Source organism: Malassezia globosa (assembly GCF_000181695.2).
Source record: "Malassezia globosa CBS 7966 chromosome Unknown mgl_sf_6.1, whole genome shotgun sequence".
Classification (NCBI taxonomy): domain Eukaryota; kingdom Fungi; phylum Basidiomycota; class Malasseziomycetes; order Malasseziales; family Malasseziaceae; genus Malassezia; species Malassezia globosa.
Window position 1 is genome coordinate 1 of NW_001849866.1, and position 18,335 is coordinate 18,335.

The following is an 18,335-nucleotide window of genomic DNA, read 5'->3' on the forward strand; positions in this document are numbered from 1 at the left end:
CCGCATCCGCTCTTGCATATCAGAATTGCGTGCCATGCGTGTAGCGAGAATTGCCTGCATGCCCCACTCGTTTGATTCGTCCAGAGACGAGTTCGAGCTTGGGAACGCGTCAACACTGTCAGTGCCTGGTGAGAGAGATGTTGGCGTGTCAGTCCTCATGGCAGCACGCCCGATACGGTCGGACACATCTGTTGTGTTGGGCGACTGATCTGCGTGCTGATTGCGACTGAGTGAGCGAGGAGGGACGCGGGGAGACGGAAGTACGACGTTCGGCGAGTTGGGAGCCGCTGTGTCAAGAGGGACAAACGAATCTGTGGAAGAGTTCGAAACAAGCTTACGAATGGTTCGACTCCGTTCCACTTGTCGTTCCAGCGAGTCGCGAAGCACTTGGCGATTAAAATGTGAAAATGATGGGTCGTTCTGCTTGGTATCTTGAGCCTGACGTAGTAATGACGTCGACTCACGCAGTTCGAGCTCCAAGCCTAAGATCCGGTCAACATAAGAGCGCTCCATCTCATCCATATCTTGCTGCATGGACATTGTATTTTCACGCGATAGGTCCAAGTCATGCTGAAGTTCGCGGATCTGCGTCTGCAAATGCCCAACCAAGCCACCTGCTGACTCGTGAATCTGGGCTTTGAGCTGTGTGATTTCAGCATCGCGCGATCGCAAGAAAGCATGGGCATCTTTCAGCTCGTGCTGCAGACGTTCGAGCAAATCCTGGTCGGCAAAGCGGTCCAACACATTGTTGAGCGAGGTGCCCATAAGCGACTCCAAGTCGGCATTCGTCGCGGCACCATCACGGTCCATGACGACAGTGGAAATCATGGAGTCAATGAGCTGGTAGAAATGCACCAAATCAGCGCCATCCCGCTGGATAAACAAGAGATGTTGTAATGCGCTCATGAAAAAATCTTTAGCGCGTGAGTCTTGCACGCGGTCCATGACTAGCCGAAATACGTCTTGAGGATCGTTCAGGTCCTTAACGGTGCTCTGATGAAACGATTCCATCATCTCTTCCTGGTCCGCTGCAGCATTTTTCTCGTAAACAGACATTTGGACATCAAGATCCGGCGTCGAGAGCTCACGCATTTTTGCCATGATCCGCGGCAGACCACTCGCTGTCATCTGGCTGCGAAGATGCACACGTGCCTGGAGCGAGTCGACAATATCGCTGTTGACCAGCGCATTCACTAAGAACATATTGTTGACCACATACTCCGGCAAACCAGCTTCAGGCATGGCACTGAGCTGAAGTCGACGCACCTCATCGCTTGCACCCACAAGGCTGCCCATACGACCACGTCCGTCAATCGCCGCTTCCAGCGCCGAGAACCAGGCGTCGAAACGGCCATGTCGATCAAACGCAACTCGTAGCTCATCGATCCCTTGCAACACGAGGCTGTGTCCACGAGGTTTTTCCCAATGACACAGAAACAACAAAATATCCGATGCCTGCTTTCGCGTCGACAACTGGTGTGACACGAGCGAACGGGCAATGCCACAGATACACTTTGGGTGTTGAAGGGCATCATGCGCGCCTGGCTTGCTGTTGAAGAGCGAGCGGAACGCCTTGAGCACTTCGTACTCCTGGCTCAAGTCTTGCTCGTTCAACGTGCCACGCGTCTGTAGGGCAAGCAAGTAGCTCGAAAGGACATGTGTGCCTTTGGCTTCCACAAAGCTCTGAAGCCACCCAATAGCACACGTCCGCAGTGTAACGGCGAGTGACTCGATGTGCTTGGTTGTGACGGAGTTGTCCATAAATTTTTTGATAAACCATTCCGGCGAATTGCGCACAAGAACCATCGGCGTGCTGGACGACGCCGAGGACACGTTATTCGTGACGAATCGACGCGGTCTCTCGAGCGCAGACCCCTGCATCGTGAGTAAATCATTGTAAACAAGCTTCCACTTCTTTTCCATAGTAAATTCGAACATATTGTTGAGCGCCTCATGCGGCGGAGCGCCAGGTCCGCCCAGCAGATCCCGGCGGTTCATGAGGTCAGCAAACATGAGCTCGACTTCTGCATCAAGCGGCCGATTTGTTCGGAGCTCATGCATACGACTCAGGAGAGATTGGCGCAAAGCACTAATATCAGGGTCCATCGGATGGCGAACAATTGGCACTTGCAGCGTGGGCGCTGGAGAAGCTGCACCAGTGCCACGGCGCTGCGTATCCGTTGAAACGCGAGAGTGCCCCGAGCTGATACTGCCTGAGCGCACAGGAGTTATAGTAGGAGCGCTCATGGCGAAAGCTCCAGGCGCCTCGTCTGACAGATCGACCGTGCGACGAGCTGCCGATCGATCCTCATTCTGGCGCCCCCAGCGTTTCCGCCCAAACAAGCTATCCATGGCGTTTCAATGCAGGGGACAGCGCAACGTCCACCTTTGATGAACGAAGGACGGCTGACAGGGCCTGCGCGGGCGCAATCGGCTTTACGACGTATGATACGAGGTGTGTGTATGTAAGTGGACTGTGTGTCAGCTTCGATTGTCACTGTCCCTGCCTACAGTCTGGTCACACCTGCGAACGCGCTTGGATGGATGCTACTTTTCGGCCGAATGTAGCATGTAGCCCCACATGATGACCTGATGATGGAACGGTCGCTCTGATGGCTGGGATGCCATGTCAGCGGGTTGTGAATTCTCTAACTATGACACTGGTATACATGAAAAAATAGAGAGAAAGGAGGCGGGAAGGATGTCGCGGTAGATTAGATCGGGGAGGGGGGGGGGCAAGTATGAAGCGCGGCATTCGACCGGCTTCAAAAGTGAAACACAAACGTAATATAAGCGTGAATCGTTTCCTAATGACCGTAGCCGTATAGCGACCATGAACATGCCTCACTAATGCTTGACTGAAGGTGCAGTGACTTGCTCTTACAATTTAGGCAAGTTGTCGTGCATCGGGCTCCAAACACCACGAGCTGACTCATTCGAGCTGGCCACAGGCGTACGCTTGAGATGATGTGTTTTTGCGCCGCTAGCATCCAAAATCAGTTGCATTTTAGGCCCCACTTGTGTCGCTGCTAGGTTATGAGTAGAAATGACTTTGGTGCGTCCGTTCACTGCCGTGTGAGTTCTCATAGTTACTTACGGTAAAATCCACGCAAGACAGGAGATTTTTGTGGGCGTGGAATAACCACGAATTCTACAGACGGATAAGCACGCGCAATCGACACAGCTTGTTGCAAGAGGTAATCGCGTGTGCCCTTGCTTGCGACACTTTTTTCGCAGTATTCGACCACCACCTTGCGGCAAGGAATGGCGAAAGTTCTAGCTGCTCCACCCAGTCGGGGCTGTGTCGATAGAGCACTGCGAGGAATGCGCGGAGCACGCAGAACCGACGAAGCAAACATGGCTTGTGGCTCACAGAGGAAAAGAGAAGGCTTGACCGACATATGATCGAAGGTATCTGGGTATTTCTGCAAATTCCAGTACTTTATTTTTCATCGACAGCTACACACTTAGAGCCAGGGAAACAAGCCTTGTAGTGCCGTAAAAAAAAAGAACAGCTCTGGAGGGCAGAGGGTGCAGGCTTGAAAATTTGTCATCCTCCAACCGGGCAGTTCGAACGTCGTCAGCACAAAGCTTCTCTACTACCGTTGTTGGTGCACCCAAAGTAGCACAAACGGAGCATAGGTGTCGAATTGAGACAACATGTCACAACCTATGAGCGAGACTGACCAAAATATCCAGGTGCGTTACTTCCCCTATTCCTCTCCTCACAAACTCTTTCTCTCTCACAGAATTTACTGACCAACTGAATAGATCTGGAAGGTGAAGAAACTCATCAAGAGCCTTGAAAATGCGCGTGGCGCCGGTACATCTATGATTAGTTTGATTCTACCGCCCAAATCGCAGCTTTCGCAGGCAACAAACATGCTTACGCAGGAATACGGCACAGCAAGCAACATCAAATCACGTGTGAATCGTTTGTCGGTGTTGGCAGCTATCACGTCGACGCAGCAGCGCCTGAAGCTATATTCACGAGTACCTGACAATGGTCTTGTTGTATACTGTGGAACGGTACTGACGGCCGAAGGCAAGGAGAAAAAGGTTAACTTTTCCTTTGAGCCATTCAAGCCCATTAATACGTCATTGTACTTGTGTGATAATAAATTCCATACTGAAGCACTGGCGGAGCTGCTAGAATCAGATGCTCGCTTTGGGTTCATCATCATGGACGGTAATGGCACTCTCTTCGGGTCTGTTTCGGGTAACACTCGCACAGTCTTGCACAAGTTCTCTGTTGATCTGCCCAAAAAACATGGTCGTGGTGGTCAGTCTGCCCTACGTTTCTCGCGTTTGCGTGAAGAAGCTCGTCACAACTACGTCCGAAAGGTTGCTGAATATGCGGCGCAACACTTCATTACGGATACTAAGTGTAATGTAACGGGTCTAGTTCTGGCTGGTTCTGCCGACTTTAAGAATGAGCTGAGTCAATCAGACCTGCTCGACTACCGGCTTGCACCAAAGATCATTCAAATTGTCGATGTGTCGTATGGTGGTGAGAACGGTTTCAACCAAGCAATTGAACTTGCAGCCGACAGTCTCGCGAATGTCAAGTTCGTGCAGGAGAAGCGGCTTATCCAGAAGTACTTTGACGAGATTTCTACTGAGTCAGGCAAGTACTGCTTTGGTCTAGATGACACGTTCCGTGCCCTCGAGATGGGTGCTGTCGAGACACTGATCGTGTGGGAGAACCTCGAGCACACGCGTCATGTGCTTCGCGATTCGGAAGGTAGAGAACACGTCATTTTGTTGAATAAAGAGCAAGAACAAGAAGAAGACCGCTCTCGATTTATCGACAAGGCGACAGGGGCAGAAATGGAAGAAGTGGAAGAGCCCCAACCACTTCTTGAATGGATTGCTGAAAATTATAAGCAGTTTGGTACAAACCTAGAGTTTGTCACTGATCGCTCACAGGAAGGTATGCAGTTCTGTAAGGGCTTCGGTGGCATTGGCGGTATTCTGCGTTACAAGGTGGCTTTCGAGGATCTTGCTATGTACGATGAGCAGGAGGATGAATTTATGAGTGATGATGAAGATGCCTACTAAGTTCGGCTCTTACATTCTTGTACTCTCACCGCGCATGTCGCATGCATATACGCCCTTCAATGTCTTGGTATTTTATCTCCTGGAGTTGATTGCTCCTTTCTATTTTGCGGCTCAATCGTGCTTTTCATTCCTCTTCGCTTTTACCTCTGGATTTTGTGCCTGCCCATCATAAATCCATAGTGTTTAGTAAGACGACCAAAAGATTCCTGTTTTACCTGCGATGTGTAAGTAGTTTTGCCCACAGACGCGTATGTCTTTTGCCAAGGGGATGGGCTCGGCGAGGCAGTCTGGGATCTATGATCGAAATCAGTTGCCTTGCTGGCGGGTGGAGACGCACGAAAGCCAGTTCAATGTGGACAAGACAAATAATTCCACATACCCCCGGACCCGTTCGCATCGGACGTGAGTTTCTTCACGTGTTCAGAGACCATCTGTCGTTTGTGAACCTTGCTTGGGCTTGGAGTGGGTGACAAGCATGGCATTGCCACCCAAACAACGCCATCAGGGCGCAATGCCGCCTTTGCAGAATCGCCCGAGTATGAAGCCTGCACAGCAGCGCGGCAACATTGCGCGGCTGAATGCAGTCCCTCAACCCGTGCGGTCACAACCGCAGACAACGGAGTCTGCGTCGTCGAATGTTTCGTCACTGTTCGCCGAACCGCCGACGGATGTATTTGGCACGGTGCAGAAATCTCCACCATGGGAATCTCGCACGAATGTCGCTACATCTACACATGGTCGATATGCTAGGGGAGGGCAGCCGCCTCCGGCAGGCCGTGCCGGACAACAGGCTCCTTCGAAATCCACGCCAATTGGTCGTATGCCTACGCAGCCGACTCAATCAGGCCGCCCATCCCCATCGTATGACATGCATTGGCCTCAAAAAACTATGAGTGCACAAAATACGGGTCAGAGCTTGCAGTCCCAGCCGACGGGTCGAAGTATCGGGTCACAGCCTGCTCCGGATATGGCTCCACGGGCAACACGGCCACCACCAACGCGCTTCTCAAAACCATTGCAGCAGCAAAGACAGGGACATCATGTTCCAAAACGTGAACAGGGAATGGATGCAAGTCGTGCGAATAAGACTTGGGATCTGAGCCCGTCGCTGGAAACCGACCATTTTCAATCCAATGATACACATGGATGGCCTTATCATGGCGAGGGTAGTCGGAATCCGTACAGCTATGAGGGAGAAGCTGTAAATGATACTGACCAAGCTGTAACGGAGCCTCATGATGCTCCAACTCAACCAGCGTTTGATTCGCTCGCAGCCCAGCCAGCGGCAACAACACGCCAAGAGCCAGCACTCATCGACTCTGCAGACTCACATGTGCAGGACCAGCATCTATTTAACCAGTATGGTGTGCAGAACAGTCCGTATGCTGGAGGAGGTCCACAGTATGATGGAAACGATACATACTATGGCCAATACGGTGAAGGAGACTTCAACTATGATTCATATGACCAAAACGGTCAATACGCGCAAGATGGCGCTCCATATGACTCGCATGCCCAGCACAACGAGTATGATCAATATGCTCAGGATGGGGCAACGCTTGGCTGGGACGTCGGCTACCAGCAGCAGGATGATGAATTCTTGGACCCATCACAGTATGATACCGAGCTGAATGATATGCTAGGTGACACGGGGGCGACAACATCTACCAAATCCATGGGTGATCAGCTCGGACCCGCTTACAACTATGAACAAGACCAGGCTTATGATCAAGGCTATTATGGCGAGCAAATTGAGCAAGATTACGCAGGCCAACACGAGTATGTTCCCGACGCAGCCTTTCAGGGTAATTATGCAGTACAAGGGGAGTACGAGGGAGGGTTTGTTCAAGATGAATACCAGAGCGAATACCCACCCGAAGGAGGGTATCCAGCTGATGGCGAGTACCTAGCAGAGGGCGCGTACCAAGGTGATTTCCACCTGAAGGAGAATACCCAGCTGAAGCGAATATGCACCCGAGGGCGAGTATCCACCCGAAGTCGAGTATCTAGCTGAAGGCGAGTACCCAGCTGAGGGTGAGTACCAGGGTGAGTATCCACCTGAAGGAGAATACCCAGCTGAAGGAGAATATGCACCCGAGGGTGAGTACGCACCTGAAGGCGAGTATCCAGCTGAGGGTGAATACCAGGGTGATTATCCACCTGAAGGAGAATACCCAGCTGAGGGTGAGTATCAAGGCGATTATCCGCCGGAAGGAGAATACCCAGCTGAAGGCGAATATGCACCGGAGGGCGAGTACGCACCTGAAGGCGAGTATCCAGCTGAGGGTGAGTATCAAGGCGATTATCCGCCGGAAGGAGAATACCCAGCTGAAGGCGAATATGCGCCGGAGGGCGAGTACGCACCTGAAGGCGAATATCCAGCTGAGGGTGAGTACCAGGGTGAGTATCCGCCGGAAGGAGAATACCTAGCTGAAGGCGAATATGCGCCGGAGGGCGAGTACGCACCTGAAGGCGAATATCCAGCTGAGGGTGAGTACCAGGGTGAGTATCCACCTGAAGGAGAATACCCAGCTGAAGGCGAATATGCACCCGAGGGCGAGTATCCACCTGAAGGCGAATACCAGAGTGAATACGCACCAGAGGGCGAGTATCCACCTGAAGGCGAATACCAGAGTGAATACGCACCAGAGGGCGAGTACCCGACTGAGGGTGCATACGCACTTGAAGGTGGGTACCAGGACGAACATGTTCCCGAAAGCGGCTATGCTCCACAGCGTGATAAAGCCGCGGAAAGAGAGTACCCATCTAAAGGAAAATACGCTCAAGATGGTGACCACCAAGACAACTATGCTCCTGAAGGTGATTTTGATGGCGAATATTCCCCAGGAGGCGAAAATGTGTTTGTTGAATACGCGTCTGGAACTGAGCAGGGATACCAGGATGTGGCTCCTGTTGAGACAAACGAAACTGCTGATCCTCATGTCTCGACCGCCACAGTCACAGATTCAGCGGATGTTCATGCGCCACAGCCGTCCAATGCACCCGACACTATGCAAGCCAAACCCGCTCCATCTCAAGCACCCCCCACTCGCAAGACCGGTTCTCCTCCCCCCAAGGCAGATGTGCGATCTCAGACACCTGCGTCAAGAGCAGGATTGCAAGGCCCCCCAAAGGCCACTATCCGTTCATCCCATCGCCAACGTCGTTCAGCTGCAAATGCGCAAGAAGCAGGCCTATTCCCCTCATCTGAATTGCAGCCGCTCAAAGCTACTGCCACAGGCCCGGCTTCCTCCCAGCCGAATTCGGCGACGTCGATCACTTCACATGCCGCTTCTGAAAAAGTGCCCCCTTCAACTCAACGTGGTCTAAATGCTCAGCGCAATGCTGAGCTGACAAGCATGCCAGAGGCCAAATCAGGTCCTGCCCCATCCAAGCCGTCATCGGTGCGCTCGCCATCAAGGCCTGGTGCTGTCAACCCAGCTCATGCCAAGACGCACGAGAAGCCAGCTGATCGTGCACGTATCGCAGCAAGAGAGCTCCCAGCAGCCGCACCTGTCGCTCCTTCAGCGAGTTCGGAGCAAGATGCAAAGACGCATGCCAAGATTCCGAGTGTCTCGGACGTCGACAATGCGTGGGGCTGGGGCGATTCGGCCGAATTTGAACAAGAGACAGAGGCAGATACAAATGCAGCCGCAGCTGTGGGTGCTGAGGATGACGACGCATGGGGTTGGAACGATGATCAGGATGCGGATGTGCAAGACGACGTGTATGCACACGATGCCTATGCCTCCCAGGAATACGTTCCTGCGCCACCAAGCACCGCAGGTGTCATGGAAAATGATCCTATGCAAGACCGGGGCAAAGCATCCGTGCCGCTGGCTGCATTTGGGATTGGTGGAAAGTTGGCGATCTACTTACCACTTGCCGTCGCAAAGGGCGATGCGTTTGACTACTCGAGTCCACACATGCAACGGAGTGTGAAGATTCACTCGCTTGCACATCTCGTGGGAGCGCGACCGTTCTCGACTCTCGACATGCACAAGTTCCCAGGCCCTCTCTTCGAAGGAACACGTGTGAACCACAAGCAGAAGAAAGCCGACACAATCCGATACTTGCATGAGCAGATCAGTGAATCGGCCAGTGGCATCGGCTACTTGCGGCGCAAGTCTGTTATCCACTCTACGGACGACAGCATGCCGCAGAGTGACGTAAATGATTGGCGCCGTACAGAGGACAAGGTTCTTCTTCTCAAGCTGCTGGTGCTACTGCTCGAGCACGATGGCAAGCTAGCTGACGACCCGGCACAAATACCGACAGTCACCGATCTGTTGCAGGGGCGCAGCGAAGCGACAGACTTCGGCGCCTTTAATGTGCCGACGTACTCACGAGCATCGTCGCAATCTGCAACGAAACGTCCAATCCGGACCTATACGCTTCGTCAGGGCTTCTTGGAAGAGCTTCAGACAATCTTGCAGGAAGGCGACCTGCCACGAGCCGTGGATTTGGCTTTACGCGAACGCATGTGGGCACATGCGATGGTTCTTTCTCAGCAGTTGAACAAAGAGACTCGCGATCGTGTTATGTCAGAGTTCGTGCATCACGAGCTGGATGACTCAGATGCCGACGATGCATTGCGCAAGGACTACACAAGCATCAAGGTCGCGTATGGCCTATATACAGACCAGACGCCTGAGCAGATTGCCGAACTATTCCGCGGACCTTCTCAGCTCTCGCCCGAAGCACAGCATGTACAATGGCGCCAGGCCGTGGCGACGCTCTTGTCGAACCGCGGCTCGCCTAATAGTCAGACCACCGTGCTCTGTGCCATTGGCGATGGTCTCATGACTGCCGGCCTGCCTGAGGCTGCGCATGTCTGCTATCTTCTCGCGCATCAGCATCGCGCATGGATCAAGATGCCGGAGAAGCCGTTCCTCATGCTGGGCACTGTGTCAGGTGCGCCTGTGCATACTGTGCTGAATGACATGGATGCGTTGCTGATGACGGAAGTACTTGAATATGCGTACTCACTTTCGCACCCAAGAAACGCCGAGCCGTACGTGGGTATTCCAGCTCTTGCTCCCTATAAGATAGTCATGGCGGCCGTGTATGACGAACTCGGCGACTCAGCACGTGCCAAGAAGTACTGTGACGCGCTGATCAACCTGACTCAGACCAAAGGCGCGCCTCCTCTGCTGACGCCGATGCTACAGACGGAGCTGCATCAGCTGATGAACAGACTCAATGGCACGCACGTTCATGGCGAGACACAGTCATGGAGCAAGAAACTACAGCGCCCGACGTTGGATGGTGTCTGGGGCGCTCTCGAGGGGCGGTTGACGAAGTTTATTGCTGGTGAAGAAAGCGCTGCGCAGGATCAATCGAAGAGCAAAAGCCAGGAGTCAGCTGTTGGTGCATTCACGCACTACAGTGCAATTACGCCAGAAGTCGCTTCTATTGCATCTGAGACTCCAAGGCCTTCCGTCCTCGGCGACACGCCAACGGGAGGCAGCTACTCGGCTGATGCGTATGGCGAATCTTACGTGCCGCAAGAACTGTCCGAACCAGTGACGAGCGAATATGCAGAAGAACCGTACCGGGGCAACTATGCTGAGGGAGACTATGCAGGAGGCGAGTACGCTGAAGGCGACGATCAAGCCGATTATGCTGAGGGAGACTATGCGGGAGGCGAGTACGCTGAAGGCGACTATCAAGCCGATTATGCTGAGGGAAACTATGCGGGAGGCGAGTACGCTGAAGGCGACTACGCAGGTGACTATGCTAAGGAAGACTACCAGGGGGAATATGCTGAGGGAGACTATACAGGAGGCGAGTATGCAGAAGGCAACTACCAAGGCGACTATGCCGAGGGAGATTATGCAGAAGGCGGCTACCAGGGCGACTATGCCGAGGGAGATTATGCAGGAGGCGAGTACACCGAAGGTGACTACCACGGCAACTATGCCGAGGGAGATTATGCAGGGGGCGAGTACGTCGAGGGTGACTGCCATGGCGATTACGCCGAGGGCGTTGTTCAGGGCGAGTATACGGAAGGCAACTACCCCGAGGCCGCTTATGACGAAAACCAAGTGGAAGAATCAGACAGCATGGAGCCCTCTGGTGACCCTGATGCAGATAAAGGTGAGACAGGCGCTGATCCATGTGAGGACCAAGACACGACCTTCACTGCCCAAGACAATGCGTCCCCTGATGTCCCTGACCAAGAGCCTCAGGCTGAAGCTGATAACGACGCTGATGCCAAGGCAGAAACATCGCCACAGGCGGATAGAAATGAGAATGACCAGGAGATTACGCCTGCTGCGCCTCCGGTCTTCCATCGGGTGGAATCTGCTGTCGGTCAGGACGGGCTCCTGTCGACAATGCCAATGCCCGCTTTAGAGCCCATCGTTCCATCAGCAACAGCCTCCAAGGCACCACCACCGCCCTCTGCAACGGCCTCTGCAGCTCAGGATAAAGAGCCTGACGAGGACGATGATCTCGGTTTCGGTAACACCAGTCATAAAAAGACGACGGCTTCCGATAAAAACCACGCAGAGTCACAAGCGAAGGAGCCTCCCAAAGAACCAGAACCAAAGGCGAAGCCAGCGGAAAAGTCTTCGGGCAATTCATGGCTTGGTCGTCTGCTTGGCTCGCGAAGTTCCAGTGCTCAGCAGAATGAGAAGGAGGGTAAGGCTGTGAGAGCGCATCTAGGAGAAGAGACATCTTTCTACTATGACAAGGAGCTGAAACGCTGGGTCAACAAAAAAGCCGGCGCTGACAGCGCTGCCGCCCCTGCAGCGCTGCCGCCCCCGCCTAAGAAGCCGGCCAATGCCCCCGCATCAGACACCAAAATAAGCAGCGGTAATGATGCAACAACCAAACATACTGAAGGTGGACCACCGTCTAGCACAACATCAACAACATCAAGATCGGCAGCACCTGATACTGCTGCTGCGAAGGTCGGTCCTCCTGCCAAGACTACTTCTAGTGGTGGGGGAAGCAAGAGGAGGACAGGCAAACCGCGGTACATTGTCGTGGACTAAATATGGTTTCGATGATGATGAAAATCACATAGTCGATCCAACTGGTCTTCCCCTCCCCTCTCTCTCTATACTCTTTGTGTTTTCTCATCATAGTTGTTTCATAAATGCATGGCCATGAAAAAAAAGGGTCAGTCATTACGGGTTCGCACGCAGTGCGTCAACAAGCCTGAGTTTGTGTCGTGTTGGTGAGTTGCACGTAAAACAAACAAATAAAGCGCATATCGCTCAAGCAGCCACGTACCAATCCAGGCCTTCTTGTAAGCCGGTACCATCCTTGGCACAGCAGCGCCAAATACTCCACTGCCGGTCGCGTAGTTCGTCCAAGCCAATTGCTTTACCAATCTGGACTTCGTCCAAAGCATTCGGCAGGTCCTGCTTATTCGCAAATACAAGCAGCTTGCATTTAGCAAGCTCTTCTTCTGCCAACATAGCTAAGAGTTCTGCACGCGCAGTCGGCAGACGCTCTTGGTCAGATGCATCTACAACATAGATAATAGCCGATGTGTCAGCGTAATAGCATCGCCAATACGGGCGAATGCTCGACTGACCGCCCAAGTCCCACACTTGAAGCTGGATATTTTTGTACTCAACTGTCTCGACGTTGAATCCAATCGCTTTCGAGATGTGTGTGAGTGCTTCGCGGCTCACACGCTTTCACGTACTCGGTATGGTGGAAATAACTTCCCCCAGCTGGAGTCTGTACAGGATGGTCGTTTTGCCTGCACTATCGAGACCCAGCATGAGAATGCGCATGGGTGCCTGGCGTCTCCACCAGAACAGAGACTCATACAGTGAGGAAAATGTCAATCCCATGGCGATCCGTGCGTTGCGATCTGCGTCTCAAGTCATTGTAGACAGTCTTGCGCGCATCCTCCCGCAGCATGTCTGACTCACGTGATATGCCCCTAAAATAGGAGGGGACGCGCAGGCCCGGAAAGAGTCTAGATCCGAGAAGCTGCCGCGCTGTGATTGGCGAAGCCATCTAGGTCACACCGTGCGCTTGGCGTGGGCAGACAGGCCTAAGTGTGGGTGGCGCCGCCGCCTAATTTTCTGAAGGCCTCGTTACACGTCCGGTCGACATGACGCCTTCCAGTCGCTGATTGCAAATACGCAGTATTGAGGGGAGAGGTACCAAGCATCTTGTGTTGTTGCACCATGCATGATCCTGGCTTCCCAGAGCATCATGCTCCGTCAAAAGAAGAGATGGATCCGGTGGTCTTGGCTGAAAAGGATCCTCTTGCCACGCAGGTTTGGCGGATGTACGCCAAACAACGCGACCAACTTCCCAACGCTGCACGAATGGAGAATCTTACGTGGCGGCTCATGTCTCTCACTCTACGCCGTCAGCGTGAGCAACATGAGTCTGTCGCTAACTCGCTAGACTCCTCGCTTTCATCCAAGAATACCGCGAATGCGGGCTTTGTTGCCACCACTCCCAGTTCGTCTGCTGTTTCTCCAGCTACAGACACAGCTAAAAAGACAGACTCGCCGACATCAGTCTTGCCCTCTTCCTCTCTGCATGCTGCGCCTTCTTGCTCTGAAGAGCGTGAATCAGGGGTCGACGTGCAACGCGGGCGCAACAAGACGGTGCGCACGATAGGGGTGAGCGCGATGCCTTTTGATGTGAAGCCAACGAATGAGAACTCTCGTTTCTTTCAACGCTCACGCTCACGTTCATTGAGCATGATGGACCTTGAGCGTTCTAGTTCTCGGCGCCAGTGCTCTCGGGAGAGACACCCTGCCGACTCGCCGTTGATGAATGGGGACCCATTTGGTCTTGGATCCCAACAAGACATGATGCTTGACCTAGGTCTACGTGACCCCGAGCTGCTTTTTAATGAAGTCACAAATGATATCCTTGACATGGCTGGTTCGACGGGGTCAGACTTGCTTTTACCTGCGAACTTGCTACCGCCACGACCCATTTCGGGCGTCGAAAACATGTCTCCGTTACACTCCGTCTCCGCGACACAGCCATCCTTGACTCTGCCGAAGCAAGACATGACTGTTTCTCGGTCTTCTGAAGAGTCGAGCGCAGTCTTTTCCGAGTCAGACAAAGAACTTGCAAAGAAGCGATTACTTAACGAATTCACAATGGCGGCTTATAAAAACCTTTTTGACCAGTCAGAACCCAATGCATGGCGCGCAGTGTCTGATCTGGAGCACCATGCTCATGTTGTCATGGAAATGAGCGGCAAGCGCATCAACTCTCTTCACCTTAATCAAGACCGGGACGATGGATTTTTGTCCAACAAATCGATGCTCGACAGTGTACCTGGCATTGACGATTATGTCGGACATAAAGCAAATCAACATCCTGAATATGGATTTCTTCCTCGTCTCGTGCGAAAGACCTCGTTCGATCACAAGGTCCGCGAACGCAGTGAGTCTCGCGGTCCTCGTAATCGGGTGTCTCAGCTGGCGGACAAGTCGAATGACGCTGAACAAGTTCAGTCTCGCAAACGTGTGAGAGGCGGATCTCCCATGCCATTTGGCATGAGCATGCCCAAAACTGGAGACCAACGTGTTGCTTCAGGTCTATCTCGCGAAATGCCTCATTCGTACTCGCATGGTCTCATGCAGTACATGCCTTCCGTTTCATTTGACTTTTTCATGCCCCCTCCAGGAGCAGAGTCTAATACCAACCATACGGACATGCCTTCCTCATCGTTGAGTTCGTTGCCAACGAGGTCCGCTTCTGTTACAAACGAGAATCTACCGCCTATGATGCAAATAAATCCTCGCTTACAGACCGATTCGATTGCCCCCGCATCATTCGCACCTACGTCCATGCCTGCATCTGTACACCCTTCCACCCCAAACCTGCAAAGCAACTTTTTGAATGCCTCTTTTTCAGGATTTGCAGGAGCAACATCTTCTACGCCAGCAAGCTCGCCAAGCACTCCAAGTGCCACCTCAAATCCGGCAGTGTCTCCTTCGCTTTTGCATGTCGATCCGACACAGTTGCTTGCGCAGCGCACACCTGCCAGTGGATCATTGGGGGGAAATAGTGCCAGTGGCATGCTATCAAGTCAGACGCTCACTGACATGGATTCTTCATCAATGCCCTCCGAAAGAATTTTCTCCCAGACAATACAAAGGCCGCCAATCCATTCGCAGCAGTCTGTGCTTTTTGATCAGACAAATCCTAACGGCACATTTTTCACCTCTGTATTTCATCCTTTATCGGTTGTGGACCCATCTTCATCTTTTCCCGGGCCTATGCAAAACCAGTACTCGCCGATGCAAGCGGGCCATCAAGTTCCTGACTCGTACTTCAGCGTGCCATGCACTGCTCTAAACACTAATCTGACGAGGCATGTTCCGATGTCCTCACCTGAACAGCCTCAGCCCAAGTCTCCCAATGAATGCATGGAACAGCAACAGCAGCAACAGCATCACCAGCAGTCGCAGCTACATGCAACCCTGTCTGCAGAAAACCTTGGCAGCGCCTCTTCGCCAACGTCCACAACCAGATGCTTCAATTGCCACACGTCCATGACGCCTCTATGGCGTCGAGATCCCGATGGAAATGTGCTGTGCAACGCTTGTGGTTTATTCCATCGCCTTCATGGCGTGATGCGTCCACTTTCTTTGAAAACTGATGTGATCAAGAAGCGAAACCGAAGCGGCACATCGGCACGTGATGGAACTGCTCGTGGTCGTACTTCAGCTAGCGTTCGCCGCAGCGCCGTTCCTCCTTCATCCGAGATGACTTCTAGCGATTCGCTGCCACCGAAGTCTTCCGAATAGTTCTTCCATGCACACGTACATTGTATGCCTTTGATTCTCTGTGCGTGACGTTTATTACGAATCTTTTCTTGTAGTATTAGCATTGTCATATAAACATTAAGGCGTTTGTCTTACCCACGAATGTAGCGGCGGACGCGCAGACCCGGTGAGTCATTCCTCGTTGGTCATCATGTATCTTCCATTGACGTTAGAGCGATACTGGGTCTATAGACATTTGTCTGTCCCGTGGTTCTAGAGGACTTGAATGCGAGTCTTGCTCCCTTTAGCTACATTCATCAGGCGTGGGGAAGGGCGAAATAAGCATGCCTGCCACGTGACTTGCACGATGCGAGTGTCGTCGGCGTAACATATGTGTTTGAACAGGACAAGAGCGATGTCCGCAGCCACAATTATGTTGTTGCGCGCACCACGAGGCTTCGTTGGTCTGCGCACAATCCACAGCCAGAGATGCTCGTTATGGACATCATATGTTCAAGTGTCTAGAACTCCATGTGCGGTGCAGTCGCCTTTGCCTGTGCGCTTGCAAGTGCCGCGTCGTTGGCATAGTCATGGGCCACCACCTTCTACACCGCCAACACAACCCAGCCCACCTGCCGATGGATCTCAGCCTGTAGCAACTCAAAAAAGAAGCTCAAATTGGGAGATCATCTCGACGCTTCTCGCGTATGTGTGGCCAAAAAATGACATTGGCACGAAATCGCGTGTCTTGTTAGCCCTTTCTCTCTTGCTAGCCGGCAAGTTGCTGAATGTCCAAGTGCCGTTCTTTTTCAAGACCGTTGTAGATCGGATGAATGAACTTTCCTCGCAGTCTCTTGATTTGGCTAACCCCAACACGGTGTGGGTCGTTGCCGGGGCCTCAATCTTAGGATACGGTGCGGCTCGGATCGGCGCCTACGGCTTTTCCGAGCTACGAAATGCTGTGTTTGCGAACGTGGCACAACGATCGATTCGAAAAATTGCGAGAAATGTCTTCACACATCTGCTTTCTCTCGATCTCAGCTGGCATCTTGGACGTCAAACAGGAGGCTTGACGCGGGCAATAGATCGCGGCACAAAAGGAATCTCGTTTTTGCTCTCGTCTATTGTGTTTCATATTGTACCGACAGCGCTGGAAATCTCACTTGTCTGTGGTATTCTGGGGGTCAGATGCGGACCTTCATTTGCGAGTGTCGCGGGTCTAACTATGTTGGCTTATGCATGGTTTACTATCCGCACGACCAGCTGGCGGACGCATTTCCGTCGCGATGCCAACATGGCGGATCAGCGTGGTGCGACCACGTCGCTAGACTCACTACTGAATTATGAGTCAGTCAAATACTTCAACAATGAACAATATGAAATCAAAAAATACGACAAAGCGCTGCAAGATTATGAAAAAGCCAGTGTTCGTGTCTCAACGAGCTTGGCCGCGCTGAATTCAGGACAAAATGCTATCTTTTCGGCAAGTTTGACGATTATGATGCTCCTTGCGGCACAGGGCATTGTGAAAGGAACCATGACTGTCGGTGACTTGGTTATGGTCAACCAGCTGGTGTTTCAGCTGTCTTTGCCTCTAAACTTCTTGGGATCTGTATATCGCGAGCTTCGTCAGAGTCTTGTGGATATGGAAACAATGTTCAACCTGCAGAAACAGCAGCGTTTGATCCAAGATGCACCGAATGCACCATCGCTTGCACCGACTCGTGGGGAAATCCGTTTCGAGAATGTGACATTTGGCTATCATCCGGACCGACCCATTCTCTCGAACTGTAGTTTTACAATTCCTGCTGGCCAAAAGACAGCATTGGTCGGTCCTTCAGGCTGTGGGAAATCGACAATTTTCCGCTTGTTGTTCCGCTTTTTCGAGCCTCAGAGTGGCAAAATTTACATTGATGGCCAAGATATCAGCCAACATACCCTGGACAGTGTGCGCCATGCTATTGGCGTTGTGCCTCAAGACACAGCGTTGTTTAATTCAAGTATTTGGGACAATATAAAGTACGGCAAACTCTCAGCAACTGATGATGAAGTGCGGCGTGCGGCCGTACTTGCTCGTGTCGATAAAGCCGTTGCACAGTTGCCAAGAGGTTTCGATACAATTGTTGGTGAGCGGGGACTCATGATTTCCGGAGGTGAGAAACAGCGTCTAGCCATTGCGCGCATGCTGCTCAAAAATCCGCGCATCATGTTCTTCGACGAGGCCACCTCCGCTTTAGACTCTCATACGGAGACGGAGCTAATGCGTAACATCAACACGCTTTTGCAGACAATGCACCGCACGTCGGTATTTATTGCACATCGCCTGCGCACGGTGGAAGATTCTGACCATATCATAGTACTCGATCATGGTCATGTCATTGAACGTGGAACGCACGAGTCTCTTCTAAGTCATCACGGCCTTTACCATGAGCTATGGCTTGCTCAAATGGAACGAATCAGCCAGGATGGCGATGAGTCACAGGATGAAGACACTGAGTCAGTTTCATCAACTTCAACCCAGTCTATGTCTTGAAACAATTTCCCCCGCCAGTGGGTCCCACC

General features: G+C 52.4%; 8 protein-coding genes across 8 annotated transcripts; 5 read left to right on the forward strand and 3 right to left on the reverse strand.

The window, feature by feature from the left end:
- Positions 1 to 394: 394 nt before the first annotated feature.
- MGL_2468 (uncharacterized protein) lies at positions 395 to 2,352 on the reverse strand (the record flags this gene model as incomplete). The annotated part of the gene is made up of 2 exons (XM_001730034.1): positions 395 to 438; positions 465 to 2,352. 2 exons carry the CDS (start codon positions 2,350 to 2,352, stop codon positions 395 to 397), a joined length of 1,932 nt encoding a protein of 643 aa, XP_001730086.1.
- A 528-nt stretch (positions 2,353 to 2,880) lies between these two features.
- On the reverse strand, positions 2,881 to 3,359 carry MGL_2469 (uncharacterized protein; the record flags this gene model as incomplete). The annotated part of the gene is made up of 2 exons (XM_001730035.1): positions 2,881 to 3,026; positions 3,098 to 3,359. 2 exons carry the CDS (start codon positions 3,357 to 3,359, stop codon positions 2,881 to 2,883), a joined length of 408 nt encoding a protein of 135 aa, XP_001730087.1.
- Positions 3,360 to 3,660: 301 nt separating this feature from the next.
- On the forward strand, positions 3,661 to 5,061 carry MGL_2470 (uncharacterized protein; the record flags this gene model as incomplete). Its single annotated transcript, XM_001730036.1, has 2 exons — positions 3,661 to 3,699; positions 3,772 to 5,061. The coding sequence occupies 2 exons, from the start codon at positions 3,661 to 3,663 to the stop codon at positions 5,059 to 5,061; spliced, it is 1,329 nt and encodes a 442-aa protein (XP_001730088.1).
- Positions 5,062 to 5,536: 475 nt separating this feature from the next.
- MGL_2471 (uncharacterized protein) lies at positions 5,537 to 7,075 on the forward strand (the record flags this gene model as incomplete). Its single annotated transcript, XM_001730037.1, has 1 exon — positions 5,537 to 7,075. One exon carries the CDS (start codon positions 5,537 to 5,539, stop codon positions 7,073 to 7,075), a length of 1,539 nt encoding a protein of 512 aa, XP_001730089.1.
- A 997-nt stretch (positions 7,076 to 8,072) lies between these two features.
- Positions 8,073 to 12,062, forward strand: MGL_2472 (uncharacterized protein; the record flags this gene model as incomplete). The annotated part of the gene is made up of 1 exon (XM_001730038.1): positions 8,073 to 12,062. The coding sequence occupies one exon, from the start codon at positions 8,073 to 8,075 to the stop codon at positions 12,060 to 12,062; it is 3,990 nt and encodes a 1,329-aa protein (XP_001730090.1).
- Positions 12,063 to 12,197: 135 nt separating this feature from the next.
- MGL_2473 (uncharacterized protein) lies at positions 12,198 to 12,875 on the reverse strand (the record flags this gene model as incomplete). Its single annotated transcript, XM_001730039.1, has 3 exons — positions 12,198 to 12,228; positions 12,304 to 12,676; positions 12,725 to 12,875. 3 exons carry the CDS (start codon positions 12,873 to 12,875, stop codon positions 12,198 to 12,200), a joined length of 555 nt encoding a protein of 184 aa, XP_001730091.1.
- A 342-nt stretch (positions 12,876 to 13,217) lies between these two features.
- Positions 13,218 to 15,815, forward strand: MGL_2474 (uncharacterized protein; the record flags this gene model as incomplete). The annotated part of the gene is made up of 1 exon (XM_001730040.1): positions 13,218 to 15,815. The coding sequence occupies one exon, from the start codon at positions 13,218 to 13,220 to the stop codon at positions 15,813 to 15,815; it is 2,598 nt and encodes an 865-aa protein (XP_001730092.1).
- Positions 15,816 to 16,188: 373 nt separating this feature from the next.
- Positions 16,189 to 18,306, forward strand: MGL_2475 (uncharacterized protein; the record flags this gene model as incomplete). The annotated part of the gene is made up of 1 exon (XM_001730041.1): positions 16,189 to 18,306. One exon carries the CDS (start codon positions 16,189 to 16,191, stop codon positions 18,304 to 18,306), a length of 2,118 nt encoding a protein of 705 aa, XP_001730093.1.
- Positions 18,307 to 18,335: the final 29 nt, after the last annotated feature.